This window comes from Drosophila montana, unplaced genomic scaffold, assembly GCF_035044405.1.
Source record: "Drosophila montana isolate Dmon_TW-CO22-7 unplaced genomic scaffold, ASM3504440v1 contig_3469_1, whole genome shotgun sequence".
Classification (NCBI taxonomy): domain Eukaryota; kingdom Metazoa; phylum Arthropoda; class Insecta; order Diptera; family Drosophilidae; genus Drosophila; species Drosophila montana.
This window is the reverse complement of record NW_026998350.1, coordinates 546,429-568,180: the sequence shown is the minus strand read 5'-3', so window position 1 is coordinate 568,180 and position 21,752 is coordinate 546,429. Positions and strand designations below refer to the sequence as shown.

General features: G+C 46.3%; 5 protein-coding genes and 1 long non-coding RNA gene across 7 annotated transcripts; 1 reads left to right on the top strand and 5 right to left on the bottom strand.

Moving 5' to 3' along the window:
* Positions 1-2,324: 2,324 nt before the first annotated feature.
* Positions 2,325-8,686, bottom strand: Nup188 (nuclear pore complex protein Nup188). The gene is made up of 8 exons (XM_064691837.1): positions 8,457-8,686; positions 7,158-8,395; positions 6,993-7,102; positions 5,977-6,935; positions 3,842-5,915; positions 3,620-3,774; positions 3,340-3,553; positions 2,325-3,270 (listed from the first exon to the last, which is right to left on the bottom strand). Exons 1-8 carry the CDS (start codon positions 8,480-8,482, stop codon positions 2,422-2,424), a joined length of 5,625 nt encoding a protein of 1,874 aa, XP_064547907.1. The 5' UTR covers positions 8,483-8,686; the 3' UTR covers positions 2,325-2,421.
* Positions 8,687-9,016: 330 nt separating this feature from the next.
* On the bottom strand, positions 9,017-9,530 carry LOC135434996 (uncharacterized). Its single transcript, XR_010437324.1, has 2 exons — positions 9,330-9,530; positions 9,017-9,274 (listed from the first exon to the last, which is right to left on the bottom strand). It is a non-coding gene; the product is annotated as an uncharacterized LOC135434996 (long non-coding RNA).
* LOC135434994 (probable basic-leucine zipper transcription factor Q) lies at positions 9,109-11,571 on the top strand. 2 transcript variants are annotated; one of them, XM_064691835.1, is made up of 3 exons: positions 9,109-9,267; positions 9,325-10,092; positions 10,435-11,571. In XM_064691835.1, the coding sequence occupies exons 2-3, from the start codon at positions 10,017-10,019 to the stop codon at positions 11,430-11,432; spliced, it is 1,074 nt and encodes a 357-aa protein (XP_064547905.1). In that variant the 5' UTR covers positions 9,109-9,267; positions 9,325-10,016; the 3' UTR covers positions 11,433-11,571. The 2 variants fall into 2 exon arrangements, with proteins under 2 accessions (XP_064547905.1, XP_064547906.1); XM_064691836.1 differs by lacking the exon at positions 9,325-10,092 and having other exon boundaries at positions 9,117-9,267.
* Positions 11,572-12,326: 755 nt separating this feature from the next.
* Positions 12,327-13,639, bottom strand: LOC135435034 (uncharacterized). The gene is made up of 2 exons (XM_064691904.1): positions 13,017-13,639; positions 12,327-12,958 (listed from the first exon to the last, which is right to left on the bottom strand). Exons 1-2 carry the CDS (start codon positions 13,393-13,395, stop codon positions 12,330-12,332), a joined length of 1,008 nt encoding a protein of 335 aa, XP_064547974.1. The 5' UTR covers positions 13,396-13,639; the 3' UTR covers positions 12,327-12,329.
* A 1,939-nt stretch (positions 13,640-15,578) lies between these two features.
* Obp49a (Odorant-binding protein 49a) lies at positions 15,579-16,542 on the bottom strand. Its single transcript, XM_064691871.1, has 3 exons — positions 16,430-16,542; positions 16,150-16,356; positions 15,579-16,088 (listed from the first exon to the last, which is right to left on the bottom strand). The coding sequence occupies exons 1-3, from the start codon at positions 16,481-16,483 to the stop codon at positions 15,708-15,710; spliced, it is 642 nt and encodes a 213-aa protein (XP_064547941.1). The 5' UTR covers positions 16,484-16,542; the 3' UTR covers positions 15,579-15,707.
* A 1,037-nt stretch (positions 16,543-17,579) lies between these two features.
* Positions 17,580-18,937, bottom strand: LOC135434997 (epimerase family protein SDR39U1). Its single transcript, XM_064691838.1, has 4 exons — positions 18,800-18,937; positions 18,285-18,733; positions 17,998-18,228; positions 17,580-17,938 (listed from the first exon to the last, which is right to left on the bottom strand). Exons 1-4 carry the CDS (start codon positions 18,819-18,821, stop codon positions 17,744-17,746), a joined length of 897 nt encoding a protein of 298 aa, XP_064547908.1. The 5' UTR covers positions 18,822-18,937; the 3' UTR covers positions 17,580-17,743.
* Positions 18,938-21,752: the final 2,815 nt, after the last annotated feature.

Sequence of the window (21,752 nt, the reverse complement as noted above, 5' to 3'; positions counted from 1 at the left end):
GAGATATTCAATAAAAATCATCAAAAAAGTTTTGATTTTCGAACCGACCACGAATTTGAGGAAAAACGTGATGTAACCCTTTGCCATTTTGATGATTTCGGTCAAAATTTAGATTTTTATTTTTTTGATGCCAATCGATAGTACTGATCCTTACGAGTCCAAAATGGTATAAAATTCCCAAATCGGACATTATTTGGCCGAGATATTCAAAAAAATCATCAAAAAAGGTTGACTTTACAAACGAATCGGTTTTTGGTCAACCACTTTTTTTAACCCATCGATTTTTAAAATGTTTGAATGCAGATTGATAGTAGGGATCCCTACGAATTCAAAAAGGTATAACATTTCAAAATCTGACAGTATTTACCCGAGATATTCAATAAAAATCATCAAAAAAGTTTTGATTTTCGAACCGACCCCGAATTTGAGGAAAAACGTGATGTAACCCCTTGCCATTTTGATGATTTCGGTCAAAATTTAGATTTTTGTTTTTTTGATGCCAATTGATAGTACTGATCCTTACGAGTCCAAAATGGTATAAAATTCCCAAATCGGACATTATTTGGCCGAGATATTCCAAAAAATCATCAAAAAAGGTTGACTTTACAAACGAATCGGTTTTTGGTCAAACACTTTTTTTAACCCATCGATTTTTAAAATGTTTGAATGCAGATTGATAGTAGGGATCCCTACGAATTCAAAAAGGTATAACATTTCAAAATCTGACAGTATTTACCCGAGATATTCAATAAAAATCATCAAAAAAGTTTTGATTTTCGAACCGACCCCGAATTTGAGAAAAAACGTGATGTAACCCCTTGCCATTTTGATGATTTCGGTCAAAATTTAGATTTTTATTTTTTTGATGCCAATCGATAGTACTGTATATAATGGTATAAAATTCCCAAATCGGACATTATTTGGCCGAGATATTCCAAAAAATCATCAAAAAAGGTTGACTTTACGTCTGCCACGCCCCGGTGAACAGACAACCAAAACAGATGGTACCTAGTTGACCCATATATCCTTGGTCTAACCATACCGAAGATATCGTCCTGGTGAACCTAAATGCCGTAATGGTCAGAAAATATGAATGCTATTTATTTCAGCCGCCCCAGCAAACAGCCCATGCCCCTCGATGGTACCTAGTTGACCCATATATCCTTGGTTATACCATACCATTGATATAGTCCTGGTGAGCCTAAAGGACCAAATCCTTGCAAAATGCGCACGGAAACGGTTCAGAAATATGCATGCTTTTGCTTCTAGTATCCCTTTTACATACCCAGCGACAATTTAAAGTCCTACTGTTCGCCTGGTGCTTCATTAGCTTCGTTAGCTTTGAGTTTATGTTTTTTTCTTTTTCAATTTTAATTTTAATTTCGAAATGCGAGTTTTTGAGTGGCCGGCATCCGTACGAGTAGAAAGAGGTATACCACTCCGAAATTGGACTGTATTTAGCCGAGATATCGCCATTTCCAAAAACACATTCGTGCCCAATCTGCCCGATACCGGGCTTTTTTTGGCCGAGAAATAGCCATTTATAGCCGTTTGTAGCGTTATTTTTAAATTAAAATTAAAATTGAAATATCTAGTTACAATATGTCCGATTTCGAAATGATATACCTCTTTCTTCTCGTACGGATCCCGACTATCGATTGACACCAACACCAATCTAAATTCTAAGAAGTGGCCCAATTTGAGAAAAACTACTGTTTTTTGCAAAAATTACGATGTTGGCTGAAAATGGCTGTGACCACGAGTTGAATGCGACCAATCTTTCCAAGATCGGGGCTTATTTGGCCGAGATACAGCGATTTGAAAAAAGCGAAAAAATACCGTTATAATTTTGAAGATTTTTCGTTTTTTTTTGCGATAATTCGGCTAAAAATGGTCAGATTTTGGAAAGTTATACCTTTTTGAACTCGTAGGGATCCCTACTATCAATCTGCATTCAAACATTTTAAAAATCGATGGGTTAAAAAAAGTGGTTGACCAAAAACCGATTCGTTTGTAAAGTCAACCTTTTTTGATGATTTTTTGGAATATCTCGGCCAAATAATGTCCGATTTGGGAAATTTATACCTTTTTGAACTCGTACTGATTCAGCTGAATTTTGATTTGAAAATGTAAGCCAACGGCCGGGCCCAGTGCAATGGTATTTTGTAACCGTTAATATTTTAAACCTTAATTTAATTGTGGGTAAAGGGAGGGGATTTGGAGTTATAGGTTTCGCAGGACTATATCTAAGGCATGGTAAAGCCAAGGACGTAGAGGGAGTAGGGACTGCTGTTGGGACGGCCTTCAAGAATGTACTTATGTAGTTATTTATACAGAATTTCTTATTATTCCTAAATGTCTAGTGCTTAGATTAAAATACAACTTTGTTAAATAAATTGAAATGCTATGGCTAAAATAAGCTCACTCGCTCTGAGGTATAACGCCAAAGAGCGCCGACATTAGCTGCAGATAATCCTCCTCAACCAGCTGCACCTGTGAAAGTTCACAGTAGCCGGGCTCCGTCGGCGGCGGCAAGTACTGCACCTCAATGGCCAAAGGCTCGGCCATATACAAACGCTTTCTGCTGTCCGTGTGGGCGGCACGTGGTGTTTCCACCAGATCTGTTGAGACTTGTTGAGCCGGTGTTGATGCCGCCATGTGATGGGCACCCGTTGGATTCGGCGCACCAATGGGGCTCAGCATGCGCGTCATCTCCAAATTGCTGGACGGATGCGGATGCTGCTGCAAATGCAGACGCCGCACCACATTTACGCGTAGCTCGTTGGCGGTGCTGCTTGTGCGCCGCGCCAGATCAGTGCTGCCGCGCTGGCTGCTCGTCGTGTCGTTGGATGAGCGCGCCGCATCCGGATGCTTGAATTTGAGCAAACCATGCTTGCGCCGCACCCACTGACAGCGCGAGTCCCGATAGTCCACAATCACCTTGCGCCGCACAAACTCATGGAAGCTGAGCAGCTCGCTGCTGATGTCGCGTCGCACGATTTGCTTCCAGCGCGGCTCCAGGTCCGGCGAGCGTATCACGTAAATGCTCTGCGAGGCTACGAGCATGAGCAGATGCTCCAGCGCCACCAGGCACAGCTGGCCGTCCAGATTGGACAGCAGCTCGCTGGAGGGGCAGCTGGCCGTGGACACAGAGTGTGTAAAGCTGCGCTGGCTGCGACTCTTATCGCCGGAAGCCACGTTATCCGCCACCTCGCCGAGCTCCACGGTCGGCAGCACATTGAGCGGCACCTCATGGAAGCCATGGTTTTGCTGCGGAAGGAGACATCCAATTAAAATCGAAGCCGAGATGGATATCAGATATCATCGCTGCTGACTTACCATATTAAGCGCCTTCACATAGATGGTGACCATGTTCAGAACCATGCCAAAGGTGAGAGTTATGCTGCTCTCGTTCAGCTTGGGCGCACCAAACTTAACATCCAGGATGGGCTGCCATTTGTGCGGTTCGTAGTAGCTGCAGCACAGGATGTCCAACAGATCGGGACTGAACTTTTGCATTGCCTTCACACAATAGATGATGATGTCCGTCAGGCTGGGCAAGAAGAAGAAGCTTATAGTATTTATTTGTGACGGGAGGGGGGAAAATGCAATAACTTACTCATTGCAGGCGGTGATTATCGTATCGTCAATAGCTATCGACTCCATGTTGCGCAGCATTTCCAGCTGGGAGCGTCGCCCGGCGAGCAGGCACTTCAAATTGCGCTGCTGATGGAACATGGACGTGGCATGGCACATCAGCCCCTGGACAGCATTCTGTGTGGATTGGGAGAAGGCAGAAAATTTAAATTTATGCATATTCATTCACTTTATTTCCACTTGCCATAATGTTGAAGAGCGAGGAGCAGTGCTCCTGCGCCCACTCCTTGTGATGCTCCGTCAAGCTGGCCACCAGCGAGATGGCCGACTTGATGAGCTGCATGGCCGCCGGCTCCAGGGATTGCTTGCCCAACAGCAGCGAGTCGACCAGATAAACCTCATGTATGCCCACAAACTGGATGGCCTCCTGTAGGAAGCACTTCTTGTGCTTGTCGTAGATAATGTTGACCAGCTCGATGCCGCGGGCATAGATGGGCCACCACTGTTCCATGGTCCAGACGTCGCTGGTGGCTTTATTGAACTCGTATTTGGACTGCAGCAGTTCGCGTGGCGGCAGCAGCTTGAGCCACAGATGCTCGCCGACGTCGCAGTGCAGAAACTCGCTGGAACAGTTGCTCTTGGCAAACACGATCAGCACGTCCAGCAGCTGGACGCTGAGCAGCTGTTTGCTGTGCATGGGCAGCGTGTAGGAGACGCAGTGCAGCAGACGCTGGAACAGGCGCACCGAGACAAACGGCAGATCCCAGTTGCCGGGTCCATCGGTGTTGAAAATGGTGGCCGCCGCCTTCAGCAGATTGAGGCACAACACAAGCGAATTTGTGGACACGATGCCATTGGAATCCTCGGAAATTGGCTGCACTGGCGCCGGCGCCGGCTGATTCACATTCACCGATTTCTCCATATTCTGCAGCTCCGAACAGATGATGCTGACCACAGAGTTGAGAAAGCGCAACGATATGGCTGAATCTTTCACCAGCAGATTCGTGTAGAGATGCGCGCACTTGGTTATGATGGCCAGGCAGGCCTCCTTGGCGCGCACATGCAGATCCTCGTAGCAGGAGCAAATGCGGCTCATTAGCTGCTGCAGCTGTTCCATCAGCTGCTGCTCCTCCTCGCCGCTGCTCGTGTAGGCCTGCTTGAACTGCAGCAATATGAATATGTAGAGCTCGGCGAGCATGATAAACGGACGCATATCATCCAAGTAGTTGGCGCGATCCACCAGCACGGTCAGACACTTTTGGGCCAGCAGCTTGAACTGTGCATCCGGTATGCTGAGAAACTTTGGCTGCTTCTTCAGCAATATGACAATCAGATCCTTGAACGATTGCAGGCAACAAATCCAGTCGGGCAGCTCCTCGTTGCAGCCAGGCACAGCCGGCACCTTGGGCATATCGAAAACGTAGTCGAGCCACTGCTGGAAGCAGTCGCGCTCGAAGAACTTCTGCATGATCTCGCGCAGCTCGGCCGCCTTCTCGCTGTTGCCTGCCGCTGTGCTGTAGATCTCGATGGAGACAATGTTTATGAGCTGCGTATAGACGCGCACCTGGGGTTGGGCGCTCGGTTTGGCGAAGAGCGGACTGCAGAGCTTTTGCCAGAAGTGCGGCTGCTTGAGCAGCTCGTCCACGAGCATCTGAAGATTGTGCTTCCACAGCGAATGAAAGATGTTCATGATCTTGCCGGGCAGCGTCTGCTGTATGGTCAGCGGCTCGGCCTCGAGCGCATCGAGAAACTCCTTCATGTAGGTGACAATGCTGTCGCCAATGCTGGGCGCGCACTCCTTGCCGAAGAAGGAGCGCTTGTCGTGCGCATAGTTGACCTTGAAGAAGGCCTCGGTAACGCCCGGCTGTTTGGCTATGCAGGCATCCACCAGCTCCAGTATGGCTATCTTAATCGAATCGCTCTCCAGCTCGTCGGGCAGCTTTTGCATAAAGGTCAGACGTATCTGGTCCGCTTCCATATCCAGGCACGCCAGCAGCGACATATTAAACTCCAGCGCAATGCGCTTCAGCAGCCGGCAGGAGACAATCGGCAGCCAGCGATCGAATATGTTGCTCATATAGCTGCACACGGTGGGTATAATGCGCAGCGTGTCCCGCTGCTTGGGCTGCGTATAGATGAGCGCCTCCAGCGGCGAGAGCGTGTCCGGCGCATAGACGTGGCTCTTCAGGCACAGCACCTGCATGAGTATGCGCATGGAGAGGCGCACGAGCATCATGAGACCATGCGGCTGCTGCTGCATCCAGTTCGTCTCCAGCTCCATCGTGTACTGCACAAAGGCATTGCCCACGCCCACAAATCTGGAGATAACACGAGTTAAGAACAAGAATTGCAGGGATTACTATATGTATATGTGTATACCTCAGTAGGATTAGGCCATTGTCCAGATTGAGGAGCGAGTAGACGCACACGTTGAGCAGCAGCTGGCACTTGGACTCGCTGCTGCTGCTGCTGCTGCCGACAATATCGAAGAGATCGCAGATGAAGCTGAGCACCTCGAAGTAGATCTTGTTCTTCTCCAGCTGCGACTTGAAGTGCCACGTGTGCAGATGCGGAAAGATGTCGCGCAGCAGAAAGACAAGACCCGGGATCTCCACCTGCAAATAGCGCTGGCGCTTCAGTTTCGTATAGGTGCGCAGGAAGCTGAGGTAGGCCAAGAGGAAATCGTAGCGTTCGTGCTTCTTTTCCACATTGTCGATGACGGAGCCGAGGAAGCGCGACTCGAAGTAAACGGCGCTGGCGCAGAGCTTGTAATCGTGCGCCGACTGATTGCTGATCGTGGGCAATATATCCAGATGGCTGACCCGGCTGAAGATCTCCTCGTCCACCAGCGGCAGCAGCGCCGTGCAGACGTTCAGGCAAATGGAGAGCAGGCGTGTGGGCGGGCACTGAACGCTCTTGAACTTGCCCAGCAAATCGATGCACATCTCGGTTGGATGCACCATCTCCGAGCTGATGCCTTCTATCGACTTGGTGCGCTGCACAGCGAGCTCCAGATACTTGAGACCCGCTTCGACGCGCAAGATGCGCTCGTCTGAGTCAAAATCGCCATGCAGCTGCGCCTTATCCCGCAGCAGGCAGTTGATCTCGTGATGCAGCGCATTGAAGAAGTTCACCTGGCAGCGGAAATGCATATAGAAGCCATTGGCATGCTGCACGGCGGTGCAGCTAGTGCCGGCGGGCAGTGTATAATCGATGCGGGGAAAGGGCTGCAATACGCTCGTCAGCTCGAATTCATTCGGGTCCAGCTCCTTGACCTTGTGCGACTGCTCGTCGTACAAGAGCGCCAGCATGGGCAGCGCTTCCAGCTGGCCTTTGATCTATGAGAATAATAATCGAGTCAAATGAAAGAAATCAACTGGCAGCAGTTGGCTTACAAAGTTGCCTTGGCCCGCCTTGGTCAGGGCCTGGGCCAGCTTGGCCAAGTCGATGAACTGCAGCGGAAAGTTCTCCAGCAATGTATTGTACAGCGAGCGCGCGCCATCTTCTGCAAAGGATTGCTCGTGATTATCATAATCCTTAAATACTGGTTGTCAACAAACCTTCGCGCTGGCAGAAGTCCTTGGCCAGCTGCGGCCAGGAGAGCAGCTCGCAGAGCAGCTCATAGATGCCCTCGTAGCGGGCGCAGCTGCCGTCCCCGTCGAACAGTTCGCACATGTAGCACAGCTGATTGTAGATGGTCTTCCGGACAATGCGCGACAGTAGGCTATCGTCCGCGAACATCGCATGTGTCGCAATCGCATGCAACAGCTCGAAGCACTTGAGCTCGACGGCGCGTTTGCCCAGCTGGCGGCAGCGCAGCAGACTGGCGGCGTCGTCGGCATCGTTAGTGCCGCGCAGACGCAACAGCATCCAGATGAGCAGCAGGGGGCCGTGCTCCGGCCGATGATGCATGCCAGCTATGTCCGCGTGCAGCTCTTCGGTGAGCTGCAGAATAAGCTGTGAGTTGTCACTGGGCCGCTCAAAGTCCAGGCACTTCATGAGCAGCATCAGCTCCGAGTAGGTGAGATTTTTGATCAGTTCCTTGTGGTAGAGGTTGCTCTCGTTGAGGTAGTTTTGTATGCGGCCAAAGGAGTGTTGCTTTATGGTCGCAAACAGACGCTTGATCTGGGCCAGGCTCAGGCTGATGTGCTCGCTGAGCAGCAGGAGTATGTGCAGCACCTCGTTGGTCTCGCGCGCATTGCGCTCCGACCAGCTGGTCAGCCTGTCCGTGCAGTGGAAGCCCTCACCCGCGAGCAGTTTGCGCGGCGGCAGCTCATTGATCAGGCTGTCCAGCTGATCCAGATAGGAGTCCAGGAGACGGGGCAGCGTTAGCTTCTCCACCACCAGCCTGTACTCGTTGTGGTACGGATGGTTGGGCACATTGTAAAAGACCAGCACGTTCTTCAGTATCTTCAGCACAATCATGCGCTCCAGCGAATAGTAGTGCCTGATGTCCTCCAGCAGCTTGGCCATGTTCGTTTCGGTCGAGATGAGCTGTGTCAGCAGGCTGGCGGAGCCGCGATACTCCTTGGTCAGGTAGTAGCATAGGATCTCCCAGCACTGAGCCGACTCCAGATTGAGCAGCTCCTGCAAGCGCTCTGTGAAGGGCAGCAGCTTCTCCTGCTTCTTCTCCTTTAGCAGCACGGCCAGCTGCACATTGGAGGCGCTCTTCGGCTTGAACTGCAGCACGCCCGCTTGCAGCTCGGAGCACACATTCAGCAGCTCGTCGCGCACTGTGCCCCTGGGAGTCTCATAGTGTATGCCCGAAACCATTTGCCACAGGCGCTTCCAGTCGTATCTGTCGAGAGAAACCATTTAGAATACGTTGAACGCAGGCTTTGTTATATTTTGCCACCCACATGACACACTTTTCGACGGCAGGCATTTTAGCTAACTTAACTTGACTACAATAATTATTAGATTTTTAACTTTTGACAAGAAATAATACAAGTTTTCTAACAAATAGGCTCAGCACGCGCAATTTTGTTGCGTCTGGGGCTGCCAACTTGGTGAATTTTACCGGCAATCGTTAAGACAGCTGGCAACGCTATGCGACGTCGTCAGCTGTTTTATTACAGCGTTGCCAGGCACTTGGCTTGGATTTGAATTTGCAGAATGACAAGAAAACTCAAACTTATACTTTTCATTTTGAAGGCTCTCGTCCAGGTACTTTTAAAGTGAGTGCTATTTTTTACTGAACTTTGTTGCATCTAAGTTTATATATATATATATTTATATTCGATAGATTTCCCGACGATATCAGCATCCAAACGCTTCAAGATAAATTCAACAATGCTCCAAAGAAGCCTGCAAAATAAACTTTTAAAGTGTTCACCATACAAATTCATTATAAAATATATATATGTATATATATAAAGTTGTAAGGATAACATTTATTTAAAATAAAAATATGCATGGCTTGGATATTAGCACATTTTTCGATACTGAGGAATCCAAACATTTTATTATTTCTACTTGGCAGCTGTTTTCGTAGATCCAAGTCGACTGACAATATTAAAAATACAATCTTCAAATTCAAAGTTTAAAAAAAATCCTTTTTTTTTGTGTTGTCAACGTGATAAAAAGCCCTATGTCAGATGACAGAAAGTTGCGTCTTACATTTCGAGTAACATATTACGTTGTAAGGACTATCTGTCAGTTAATGCTAAAGTAAGTTCTGTACAATTAATGAAATTATGAGTTGACGCGTATAAATATTTAATACAGATTACCTGAAGCCAACGACTTAAAAGAAATTAAAAGAAATACAACTAAAAGACAATGAGCGCAGAACAGGAGTACGGGCACATCAAAATGGAGAATGTTAAGAAAAAAAATATGACTAGAATTTTACATATGAGATAGAATTTGTATTTCTAAATGGATAACGATTCATAATTTCGTAATTTCTAGCTCAAATGTGAATTTCTAGATTTAACTTATTTTGATTAGACAAGAGTTTATGATTAGGCAATATTTATGATATAGTGCGCAACTGCTAAATACCCCCCACTCACACACACACTCACACACACACACACACACGCAAACAAGCAGCAATCACAGTTCGTTCTAGATACTTCAATACTATTGACTAGCCGCCTTGCTGTCACACAGCTGCCGCCCGCAGATCTGAGTCCAGAGAGCAGCTGAGAGAGAGCTTTGTCTGCCTGTGTAAGCGAGAGAGAGAGAGAGAGAGAGAGCGCGCACACACAGACGTTTGCTCAGCAGCCTGGAAGCTGCAGCCCACAAAATGTCCCCGTTAGTAACAGAAAACTATTGAGAGCAGTCAGGTCTAGGCTGAGTAGCTTGGGCCAGAGTCGAGTAGGCTGTATGGGCGAATCATCAAACGAAATTTAATTAAAACAGCAAACGCGGCAGCTAAAGCAATAATAATAACAAATATATAATTAACGAAAATGGCACAAATCATGCTAAATGGTGCTAATGCGGCGAATTCGGCGAATAATAATGGCAGCGTTGAGGAGAATGAACGTAAGTACCGTTAGACGTGACTGTCTGTATGTATGTGTGTGTGTGTGTGTGTAAAATGTTAGACTGTGAAAATGTGTATCTTGCGGCTGCGGCTGCAGCTATGATTATGCGTCAGCAGCAGCAGCCGCAGCCGCAGCGCTAGCATCCTTGCAGCTGCGGGCGTTAACTAGCATGTAGGCTGGTGGTGGGTGGCAGGCGTGAGGGAGAGAGAGAGAGAGTCAAGTGAGAGAGCGAGAGTGCAGTTAGAGTGTATTAAATGTCAGAGGCTGAGAGAGCGCTTTCGTACAGCATGCAACAAGTGTAACCTTGCTTTTTACTTGCCGCCATTTTTTTGTTTGTTAGCTTATCCAATCAGCGACGATGAGCTGGACGACCTGGACGACGACTGCCTGCTGGAGGAGACGGAGCTGTCGGGCGGCGTGAACAGCATCGGACGCGGTCCGTACGAGCGCGCCTGGACGACGGAGGCGACACGCGCCCTGATACACATACGCGGACCCATGGAGGGCAGCTTCACGGAGGGCAGACAGAAGCGGACGGCGCTGTGGCTGCACTGCACCCGCCAGCTGCAGCGCTTGGGCTTTCGGTACAGCGCCGCCAAGGTGCAGAAGAAGTGGCACAACATACTCATCACCTACAACAAGAATCTGAACAAGAAATATGTCTCCGGCTATGTGCACTGGGAGTTCTTCGAGGAGATGTTCAAGTACTTGCAGGGCAAGAAAGCGGACTTCGATATGCAGCTCCAGCCGGCGGGGGCCTCGGTGCAGGTACAGCCACAGCCACCGCAGTCGCAGCAACAGCAACAATCGCAGCTGCAGCTGCAGCCGCAACAGGAACTGCTGCAGTACCAGAAGAAGCCAACGACGCCCCAATTGCAGGACACACAGCCCTATATAACGCCCGTGGATCAGGTGCTGCTGCAGCCGCAGGTGCAGCTGGACAGCAAATCCAATGACGAGTTCGACGAGGACAGCAACAGCCTGTCCGAAGTGCGCCAGCCCAAGCTCGAGTACGATGCGGACCAGACGGGCAGCACCATCCAGGAGCGGGAGAACGACAGCCACGAAATGGCGATGGCGCCCAGCGGCAAGTTGTACGAGCAGCCGCCGCCGGCGGCGGCGTCGGACGATGCCTGGTGGAAGGATTACTTCGAGCGCAAGCTGGACGTGGAGCGCGAGAAGATGGAGCTGCAGCGCAGTCTGCAGCGCGAACAGGTCCAAATCCAGAAAATGTCCCTCGTCCAGCAGGAGCGCATCGAGCGCATGAAAATCGATGCCATCAACTGCCTGACCGCCACCTTGCAGAAACTCGTCGAGGCCAAGTGCCGGCGCGCCTAGCCCAGAAGCGGGTGCTCCACCAGGCCAAGATTCAACTAAACTCAGTATTATTTAAGTTCCATGCATATCCGGCGTATTCTGATCTGTAATCCTCGTCTCTCTCTGTGTAAATACAATTTGGGCAACAACGTGACAAGCAGCTAGAAAAGCTTTTCATTGGGAAGGGTATCATTTTAATGGATAGATATATACTCGATTTGGACTTCCATTTCAGTTTCTAAGTCATTTAGGTCATCATTTTGAAATTCTATCTTTAACTTTCAGTTTTAATGGGATCTTAATGGAATGTGGCGTAGGTAATATGTAATGGTTGTGTGTACGGGAATTCCTTCAATTTGCGCTTGCTGCCGCTGACACGTTTTCTTTAATAACTTGTGTGCTTCTTAACCGATCTTGATGAAATTTTAAACGGTAGATCTTATTGTACTATAGAATATTTGTTTATTCCTTAAAAGTCAATTGCATTAAAATTGTGGTTTAAATTGGTGGGCAATACAAATTGGTTTATATGTGGTGGTAGTGGCGAGGTGGCGATAACTATAAAATGAAAGACACTTGATATATATCCCTATTCTAGAAGCTACATGTCCAGTTTGGTGACTCTAGCTCTTACAACATACGAGATTTGCCCAAAAAACAAGATTTCGATATCGATTTTTATTGATTACTTGGAAACTGGGCAAGTTATCGATTATCGGAAACAAGCTCGTCCTGCGCAGGCACTAGGAGAACCTACGTTCCAAATTTCAAGTCTCTAGCTCTAATAGGTTCTGAGATCCGGACAGACAGACGGACATGGCTAGATCGACTCGGCTATTGATGCTGATCTGGCTTTTTGCTTGCTTTAATATTTGATTTTTATATTTCTGTATCATTTTTCGACTTTAATTTGACCCTCTACAGCTGCCAGTTGACCTCGAAAACTGTGGCAATCGAGGCGTGGCTGACGTTGGGCTGCTGCAGGCCGTAGCTGAGGCGCCACAGATCTGTGGAGTAGACCAATCCCTCGCCGGCGCTCAGGCGCAAGCTGAGATTGGGGCAGATGTTCTCGTCACAGGGCTGCTTGGGACGCAGTCGCCACTCGAAGTGGCCGCTCAGCTGCTGCACGAAGATCAGGCCGCGCACATGGATCTCGGTGAGGGGTCGCTGCAGCTGGTGGGCCATCAGCAGCCAGCTGGAGTAGTAGGGCTCCAGATGCAGGGGATAATAGTAGGGTTTGCCAGCATAGAGGCGTGACGCCTTCACGGCACTCGACTCACAATTCCGGAACTGCAGATGCCAGGCGCCAGTTGCAGGAATCTTCTGTAGGGCTGCATCCAGGTTGAACAACTGGCGCAGCATCAAATTGCTGGAGACATCGCAGGGCTCGCTGGCGAGCAGCTCTGGCGCCTTCTCCAGCAGCTGCAGCAGCAGCTCATCCAGCTCCAAGTGCAGCTGGCAATCGGTAACTATGACGGGCAGGCCGCGCTCCAGATGCTGCGTCTCCAGCTGGGAATAGCTGACATTCGAGGCAATGGGAATGCGCTCTACAGGTTGGATTGGATATAACTCTAGATAGTATAAGGAGCTCGCCCTGCTGCTTACCCAGCTGCTCGCACAGCGCACAGTTCTCCCAGAGCGTATCGTGCCTGCCCAGAATTTTTGGCTTCACTTGCTGCTCCATTGTCCCGCGCTCGATCAGGCACTTGGCATTGTAGTAGGGCGTCCAGTTCCAATAGGGCAACAGCTGGATGAGCAGCAGCCGGCCCAAGGCGCTGGCAGTCCAGGCGCACGTGTCGCAGTAGCTCCACAGCAGATAAACCAGCAGTCCGGGCAGCAGGAGCCACTGCGTCCACCATCTCAACTGTCCTAGGCGCACATGCCAGGCCAGGGGCTGGCATATGCTGCGCATTTCCGTCTCGCTGAACCGCTGCTTCCGGCACTGCTCCACAAATTGCGCCAACTCCCGCTCAACACTTGCCATGTTCACGTCCTGAAGGCCAGCCAGCGAATGATTCCAGGTCTAACTCCTTGCCTGCCTGGCACATGCGCCCGTTAAGCAATTTGTAAATTTAATTTTCTATTTCATTGCGCGCCCAGACGTGCAACGCGCCGATAAGAACCACAAAGGATAATTCGAGAACAAAACCAAATTACATGCTTAACAAGTAAGAGCTTCTAGTCGGGAGCTCCCGACTAGGGGATACCCTGAACCCTCAGGCGATAGTTATAAAATGAAAAATACTTGATATATATATATACTATTCTAGAAGCTACATGTCAAGTTTGGTGACTCTAGCTCATATTATTTGCCGAAATTGCTCAAATAACAGGATTTCGATATCGATTTTCATCGATTACTTTGAAACGGGGCAAGTTATCGAATATCGGGAACAAACTCGATCTGCGCGGGGACTAGGAGGACCTACAGCCAAAATTTCAAGTCTCTAACTCTTATAGGTTCTGAGATCCGGACAGACGGACGGACATGGCTAGATCGACTCGGCTGTTGATGCTGATCAAGAATATATATACTTTATGGGGTCGAAGATGCTTCCTTCTGCCTGTTACATACATTTGCACAAATACATTATACCCTGTTTAACCATTTTTAATGGGTTCAGGGTATAAAAAGGAATTGCTTCAAATTGAATATAAATGAAATAAAGCGAGAAACGAGTTGACAATTTGTACGGCATAGCCAGAGCTTCAATGGAGATCCACAGCTCGAATTTATGAACTGGCCCAGAAATTAAAATAATATAATAATAATATTAAGCTCGAAGTAAACGTAGCTGGTTTTTTTTTGAATAAATAATAACCAACAAACAACAAGATATTTAATACCTAGAAATGAGCAGGTTTTCTGTATGGCTATTTGAGGAAACTTCCGGTTCCATCATCTACTCCAGGACAGGCTTTTACCCGTTTCTTTCTCCAAAATCAGAGTCAATTTTATGTAGGATATAGGTAAAGGTAATATTCATTCCCAAAAACTTAAATTGTTCCAAATTTAAGCTGATTTACTCAATGGAGTATGCAAAATCTGACTTCAATTAAGGATCCAAAAGTCGAATTTCTGGACTTTTGGGGCACAGCTGGCAAGCTTGGGGTCAACGTTGATGGAAGAAATAATAAGCCACAAATAACAAGATATTTAACACCAGGAAATGGACAGGTTTTCCCTGGGGCTCGTCGAAATACTTCCCGGTTCTATCATCCACTCTAGGACTGAATTTGTCCTTTTCTTTTTGCTGAGAATCACAAAATCAAACAGAGTCTATTTAATGTATTATAGAATGTAGGAAGTGGATATTTAGAAGAGCTCATTTGCAGTCTTCTATTCGGTTCCATCATCCAATGTTGGACTGCCTTTAGACCCTTTCTTGCAGAGAATCGCAAGCGTCAAACATCAGACAGAGTCCCTCCTAAGTTATACATTTTATTTATTTATGGATGACCAAAACGAGTGTCTTCCTGATTATAAAATACATAAAACTATGAAAATTCAATGCTAAAAGTGCAATTAGAGTACACAGTTTTCAAATAGCATCAACGACACAATGGAGGTGTTTTAATTACCCAGTCCGGTCCAGCTTAGAAGGAAGTTGTTAGTAGAGAAAATAGTCTTCTTAAATAAAGATTAAAAATAATCCTAATTTACTGTAATATTTAAGAAAATATAATAAATGGGAATAAAGAAGGAAAGAAGTTATTATTATAATAATGTAAAGAAATTTGTACTAGATATATAGAGTGTTAAGTAGTTAGGATAAAGAGATAGTGAGGGGAAATCGCCGAGCCGGTGGGGAGAAATTTATAGGCTGTCCGACAAGCTATGCCCCTACTCATAGCTGGGAAAGATCAATAAATTCCCGAAGGTATCCTGAAAGCAACGATTTTATTAGAGGAAGAGAAAGTTCCGAGAAGAAAACGTGATACAAACTATTGTATTTTTTGCATAGTACACGAAATAATAATAATAATCAGTTTTGCGTGTAGGTAGGAATAAGGGGCGATATCTACTGGGTAGGTTTAGACGGAACAGAGAATTGAAGACGCCCTAAAGGAAAAGAAGAATCTATCCAACAATTAACTTATGTAGGAAGACAACAACGAGTAAATGGAGCTCATCTTTAGTCTTCCTTTTCTAAAACGTAAATAGTATACAGATTTAATCTGATTTATTCGGGTTATTTAGGATACATTTTACTTTTAAAAATGGAGGTATTTCATGTTATTAATTTTTGGTAACTTTTTGTTGTTGTAAGATTATTAATTTTCTTCAACTTTGTTCTACTTGGCCGCACTTGCCTGACGGCGATGAGGAGGTTTGCAGCTCTTGAAGAATTCGCGAGCCTCGTTGCACTCCTCGGTATCGGTCCACACGGAGGCCGGACAGTTCTTCATCATGTTCTTGAAGGCGCAGCCCAGCAGAAAGGCCGGCTTGTGCGGGCACATGGGCAGGCCGGGCGGCGGTGAGGGATGCGGACGATTGCCCATCTTATCCTGCCACTCGTCGACCTTGGCGGCACAGTTGGTGAACGCGTCGCTGGCCACATTCTGCAATTCGTCGCTGTCCTTGAAGACAAGGCTCAGATGGTCCTTCAGCTTGTCCGCATCCAGGCCGTTGTCCTCGTAGATGCCAGTCTCATTGAAGACGCACGACACGAAGCACTGACAGCAGAGAAAAAGAGTTCGATTAGGGACTCAGTCTGGGGCATCAATCTCGGCTTACGGGTGGCAGGAAGTGATGATGGGGATGCGGACGCCGGCCCTCGCCGCTCTGCTCCATGGACATTGGCGGCGGCGATGGCGGAGTTACATTATACTGCTGGCATTTCTCCTTCAGCTCGGCTGTGACAAACTCGGGCATGGGACAACATGTCATGGGATTCACAAACTTGGGCCGCTGACTGCAGTCCACATCGGCACGGGCCACGCTCTGTTCCGCAATTAATATTCAATTACTTTTATCTGCCCAGCTCCATTTCCATTTGCGCACACACTCTACATACCAACACACAGCACAGCCCGACGACGAGCAATAATTGCTGATACTTCGATAACATTTTTGTTTTGCAGCCCAGTTCCAATGGGGGACTACGACTGAGCTGGGTTCAAAATGATCTGACGTTTTATAGCCGTAGCTGTCGTTGGTTGTTCTTTGGTAATTATATCTACATATATCTATATCTTTTTTTTTGTGGATGGCTGCCTAATGGTGTCCACAAATAAATGGATCTTTTTTGCCAATCTTTAAATTAACTTTTTTTTGTGGTCCATGCAATTATCTCGATTGCCTAATTAATTCAATTGACATTTTTTTAATTTATTTTTTTGCGCATAATCTGTTTACATTCATGTGGGAGGGTATTTTTTTGTTGTTAACAAATGAGATAATGTTTACAACTACTTCGATCTCAGATACATAAAGAGCTAGAGACTCAAACGTAGATCAAGCTTATTCAAAATAATCGATAACTCAACCCTTTGCGTGAAATCGATAAGACAAATATGGTTAAATGAGAGCTCGAGTGTAGAATTTTAAAGTTCATAAGCCGAGCAAATCCGAGCAAAGCCCCTTCGATCTCAGAGACATAAGGAGCTAGAGATTCAAATGCAGATCAAGCTTATTCAAAATAATCGATAACTCGACCCATTTTGTGAAATCGATAAACAAAATATGGTATGGGCATAGCCCCGTTGATTTAAGAGATTTTAAGTGCTAGAGAATTGAACGTAGATTAAGTTTTTTTCAAATAATCGATAGCTCGACAAGATCGATAAATATCGATATCAGTGTAACGACAGATTCAGGTGCAGGGTATCTCCTAGTCGCGTACTTCCCACTCGCGCATTCTAAATTGTTTTTGGTTAATTACCATTATTAAAAAACATTTAATTGTGCAGAATCAATACAATAATTCGTTAAGTAAGCACAAAAAAGGCTAGAGAGAGATTTATTATGAGGTATACTATAAGGATAAGGATTAAGAATGATTATCTCTTAGGGTAAGCCCCATTCCAAAGTGTTCAAAGCACTTTGAATTACACCACAAAAATTAATACGAAAAAAAAATAAAGCGATAATTGGCCATGACTAATGCATAAACAAATTAAATTTGAACAATTTTTGCTAAATTACGGCACTAAAAAATTTCACAATTTTAATCACATCTTTTCGCGTTTGTACAAAACAAATTGCTGCTCGTGTTTGCTCTCGTTTAATTTATATAATAAAAAATATGAAGATCAACTAAATAAGAGACTATAATGTGCCAATGTCATTTGCTAATACAAATCTCTGCTAGTTTCCTCTTGTTTCCAGCCTATTTGCCGACCACCTCGGCTACGGCGGACTTGACATCCGGATACTTGAACTGATAGCCGGAGGCGATCGTTCGCTTTGGCTGGATTTTGGCGCCGCTCAAGAGGAGCGCGGCACGCTCCTTGCCAAAGATGGCATGGACAACAAACTCGGGCACTGGGAAGAGACAGGGACGATTCAGCGCACTGGCAAATGCCTGCAGGAATAGAGGAGGATTAGAGCCCGGTTATGTGTAGCATGTGGAGCTGTTCCAACCTGCGAGAAGCCTTTGTTGCTGACTATTTCCGGCGCGACGCCATTGAAGACGCCCGTCTCGCATTTCTCAATGAGGTGCTGGATCAGGCTGCACAGGTCGTGCATGTGTATCCAGGGCATAATCTGCTGTCCGGCGCCCATTGGACCGCCCAGGCCAAGCTTGAAGGGCAGCCATATGGATTTGATCATGCCGCCATCACGTCCCACAACTGCGCCAGTGCGCACTATGCTCTAAGGTATCCGTGAAAATCAGTTCTTGATATGTTATAATATGGCAAAACACCTACACACTTGCAGGCCTTGTCTCCGGCGTCAGCGGAGCGCGCTGCCTCCTCCCAGGCCAGGCACAGGCGCGACATGTAGTCGTAGCTCTCGCCCCGGTCCTCCTCGGTGTAGGTCTTGGTAGCCGAGGGTCGGTACAGGCTGACGCCACACAGATTCACAAAGGACTTGACCTGTGGCGCCGCTTCGATGGCATTGCTCAGCGTCTTGGACGAGTTGACGCGCGAATTCCAGACGTTCTGCTGGAAGCCGGGCGTCCAGCGTCTTGTCGGATCCAGCACATTCTGACCGGTGGTATTCACCACGGAGCTAACGCTGCTGGGTATGCCCTGCTTTTCCAGCTCATGCCAGGTGATGCGCTTCGGTCCGGGCATCCGCGAAATGACGGTGATTTCATAGCCCTTCTTGGCCAGGTGCTTGGCCAGATGACTGCCAATGAAGCCGGTGCCGCCACCTGTTGGCCAAAGCCGCTGTTAGGTCTGGTTTAGCGCCAAGGTCTGTCCGTATTTATTAAACGTACCTATTAAAGTATGCTTTGACATTTGCGCGATATTCGAGTATTTTTGGCAAAGCTTAAAAATGTTTTATAAGCGTTTTGTCTGCTTCTTTTTTTCGTAAATAGAAGCGCTGCCAACTTGTGGAAATGCAACAAGTAATTACACAGTGGTAACGCTTTGTTTCGATGTTGCCAGACTGGCGAAAATACAATGAGCCTTTCAACACTGACCCACAATTTCAAATGCTGCGCGGTAAACAATTTACACAGTGGTAACGCTTTCTCTGAGTGTTGCCAGACTAGCTAAATGAGCTTTTCAACACTGATACTTAGTTTCAAATGTTGCGCGGTAAAAAGTTTACACTAACACCTAAATAGTGTCAAGTTGCAGGAATAATAAACAAGAAAAACAAAATTTAACCCATAAAGTGGTCAACTTGTGTCGTTAAACTGTGAGTGAAATCCAGTTGAATATCGGAATATCGGCTTGAAAGGTGGCTCAACCATTGGAGGCTTTTAGTGTCAACGCGAAGTGGCTTTTAAGGCGCGATAAGCCCGTAAAATAAGGGGCATGCATTAAACAGAAATTGCTGCGCGCGCTTATCTTATTGCGTTGAGCGTTTAAAGTTGGACAAGGCACAAGGGACATGCCACACACACACCGCACGGGTTGCAGTAAAAGTGCAAACTACGCTATAATACAGGCAGCGCTTTCTTCTTCTTGCACACATGCAACATGCCTCGCCTCGCTGGAGACCGGGCGGCCCGGAGCCAAAGCCAAGTTCAAGTGCAGCAGACATCATCCTTGCTGCTGTTGTGCGCGGTGTTTTGTTTTCGGACCAAGTCATTGGAAACTCATTTGCATACACATTGCCAGTATTAACTGACGCCTGGCGTGGGAGGGGGGGAGATTGGGAGTTCGCCGGGGGTTGACAGTTGTCTCGACAGAGCAGACATGGGCGTGCTCTCCGGTCATGTGCCGGCTTTTGTGCAGTCAAATTTTATGCCTTTGAAGAGCGTTAGAAGAATTTGCATTAATCGCAGCAATTATTGCGCTTCATTGAGTGAAAATGAAATAAAAAGTGCTAGCCAGCCATAATTATAGCGTCTGCGCCGTTTTATCTATTCCGGCAATCTGCCGGCGAGTATCACGCACGTATGCAAAAACCGAATAATAACGAATAAATGAGCGTACAGCAACTGGGGAAGCTGCAGCAAGGAGTACATTTTTGATATTAAGAAATATAAAGCCTTACCAAGAGCATAAAGGGTTTACAGCGATAGGAATTGATGTGATTGTAAAGAAACGAAATTAGTTAATTTCCTAGAGGTTTTATGTATATCAAATACTGCATAAACAAGATTCCAATGCAGCGGGCTTTAAGGCCTTACCAACACTTAAAATAGTTGACAGCAATCGATAAGAATCGTGATTGATGTGATCGTTAAGTATCGAAATGGGTTGCTTTCGTTCAGTTTAAACGGCTATTTGATTGTTGTCTTTGGATAAAGTGCTAAAATATGCCAAAATGCTTTTGAGATGCAAATAAATTAATTCGTTTGTTTTTATATATGACTTTCCAGCTACTAAGTGAGCGACTTTAATGCCTTACCAACACTTTAAAGCGTTGACAGCAATCGATAAGAATTGTGATTGATGTGATCGTTAACTTTCGTTAAGTATCGAAACTGGTTGCTTTCGTTTAGCTTTGGATAAAAAGCTAAAATATGCCAAAAAGCATATGAAATGCAAACAAATGACTTGGTTAATTTGCCTTTAATTTGACTTTAAAGCCTTACCAACACTTTAAAAGAGTCGACAGCAATCGATAAGCATTGTGAATGATGTGATCGTTAAGTATCGAAAGCTGGTTGCTTTCGTTCAGTTTTAACGCCTGGCTACTAAGTGACTGACTTTAAAGCCTTACCAACACTTTAAAGCGTTGACAGCAATCGATAAGAATTGTGATTGAAATAAGTTGCTTTCGTTCAGTTTTAACGGCTATTTGATTATTGGCTTTGTATAAAGTATAAAGTGCTTAAATATGCCAAAATACATTATTTGATTTGTTTATATATGTATATGATTTTCTACTTAGTAAGCGCCAGTTGGAAAGAAGAGTCAACTAATTATTAACTATTTCAGACTGGGAACTGCGTTCGCCCTTAATGCGATAAGGGGTTTTTTCATAAAAGCGAAAAACTTTCTAGACAAAAGAAAATATGATTGCCGAATGCAAACGCTGTCAAAGTGGCGGACCGGGCAACCGATAGCAGGATCTCAGCTTCTGAGTGGCAGCAGCAGAAAATTTAAAAAACTTTTATAGACTTTGTAAATGTGTGTGTGTGTTGCGTGTGTGTGGTGTGTGTGTTGCGTGCTGGACTGCTATTTGAGTTGCACTTCCGGTGGCATTGCTATGCATGGCCAATACAAGTGGCAGTCCTCCGACTGAGGACTCGGTCTCGTAACTTATGCTCAAGTGTAAATATGTCTGATGACAAACTTCTTTGTTTGCCGACATCGGCAGAACTGACAGACAGACAGACAGGAACTGTCTGCAACTCGATGCTGGATACTTTCGCATCTCTCATCACTCGTCGCCCCACAAAGTTGCAAAGTCAATGGCAATATGCATATGCTGCATGGATATAGCCGTGTTTGTGAATCTGTCGTATCTGGCTTTTGGGCATCTACAGCCAGAAAATTTATAAATGCAATTCCTCTATTGTTGACTTGATTTGTGCAACTTGCCGTTGACATGTGGGCGACGCTTGCAGCCGCAAATATCTGCCAGAGGAGCAGCTACGCAAATAAAAAGAAATACAACAGTGCGTACCAGCAGTAGGTGTGCCGCAACAAAAAAAATAACATACTTCAAGTTGGAGTGTGCTTCAAATAAATTAGTTTTTGCATTAAATAAAAGATACTTCAAGCGTAAACATTCGACAAATAAATTGCGAATATCAAATATTAAAC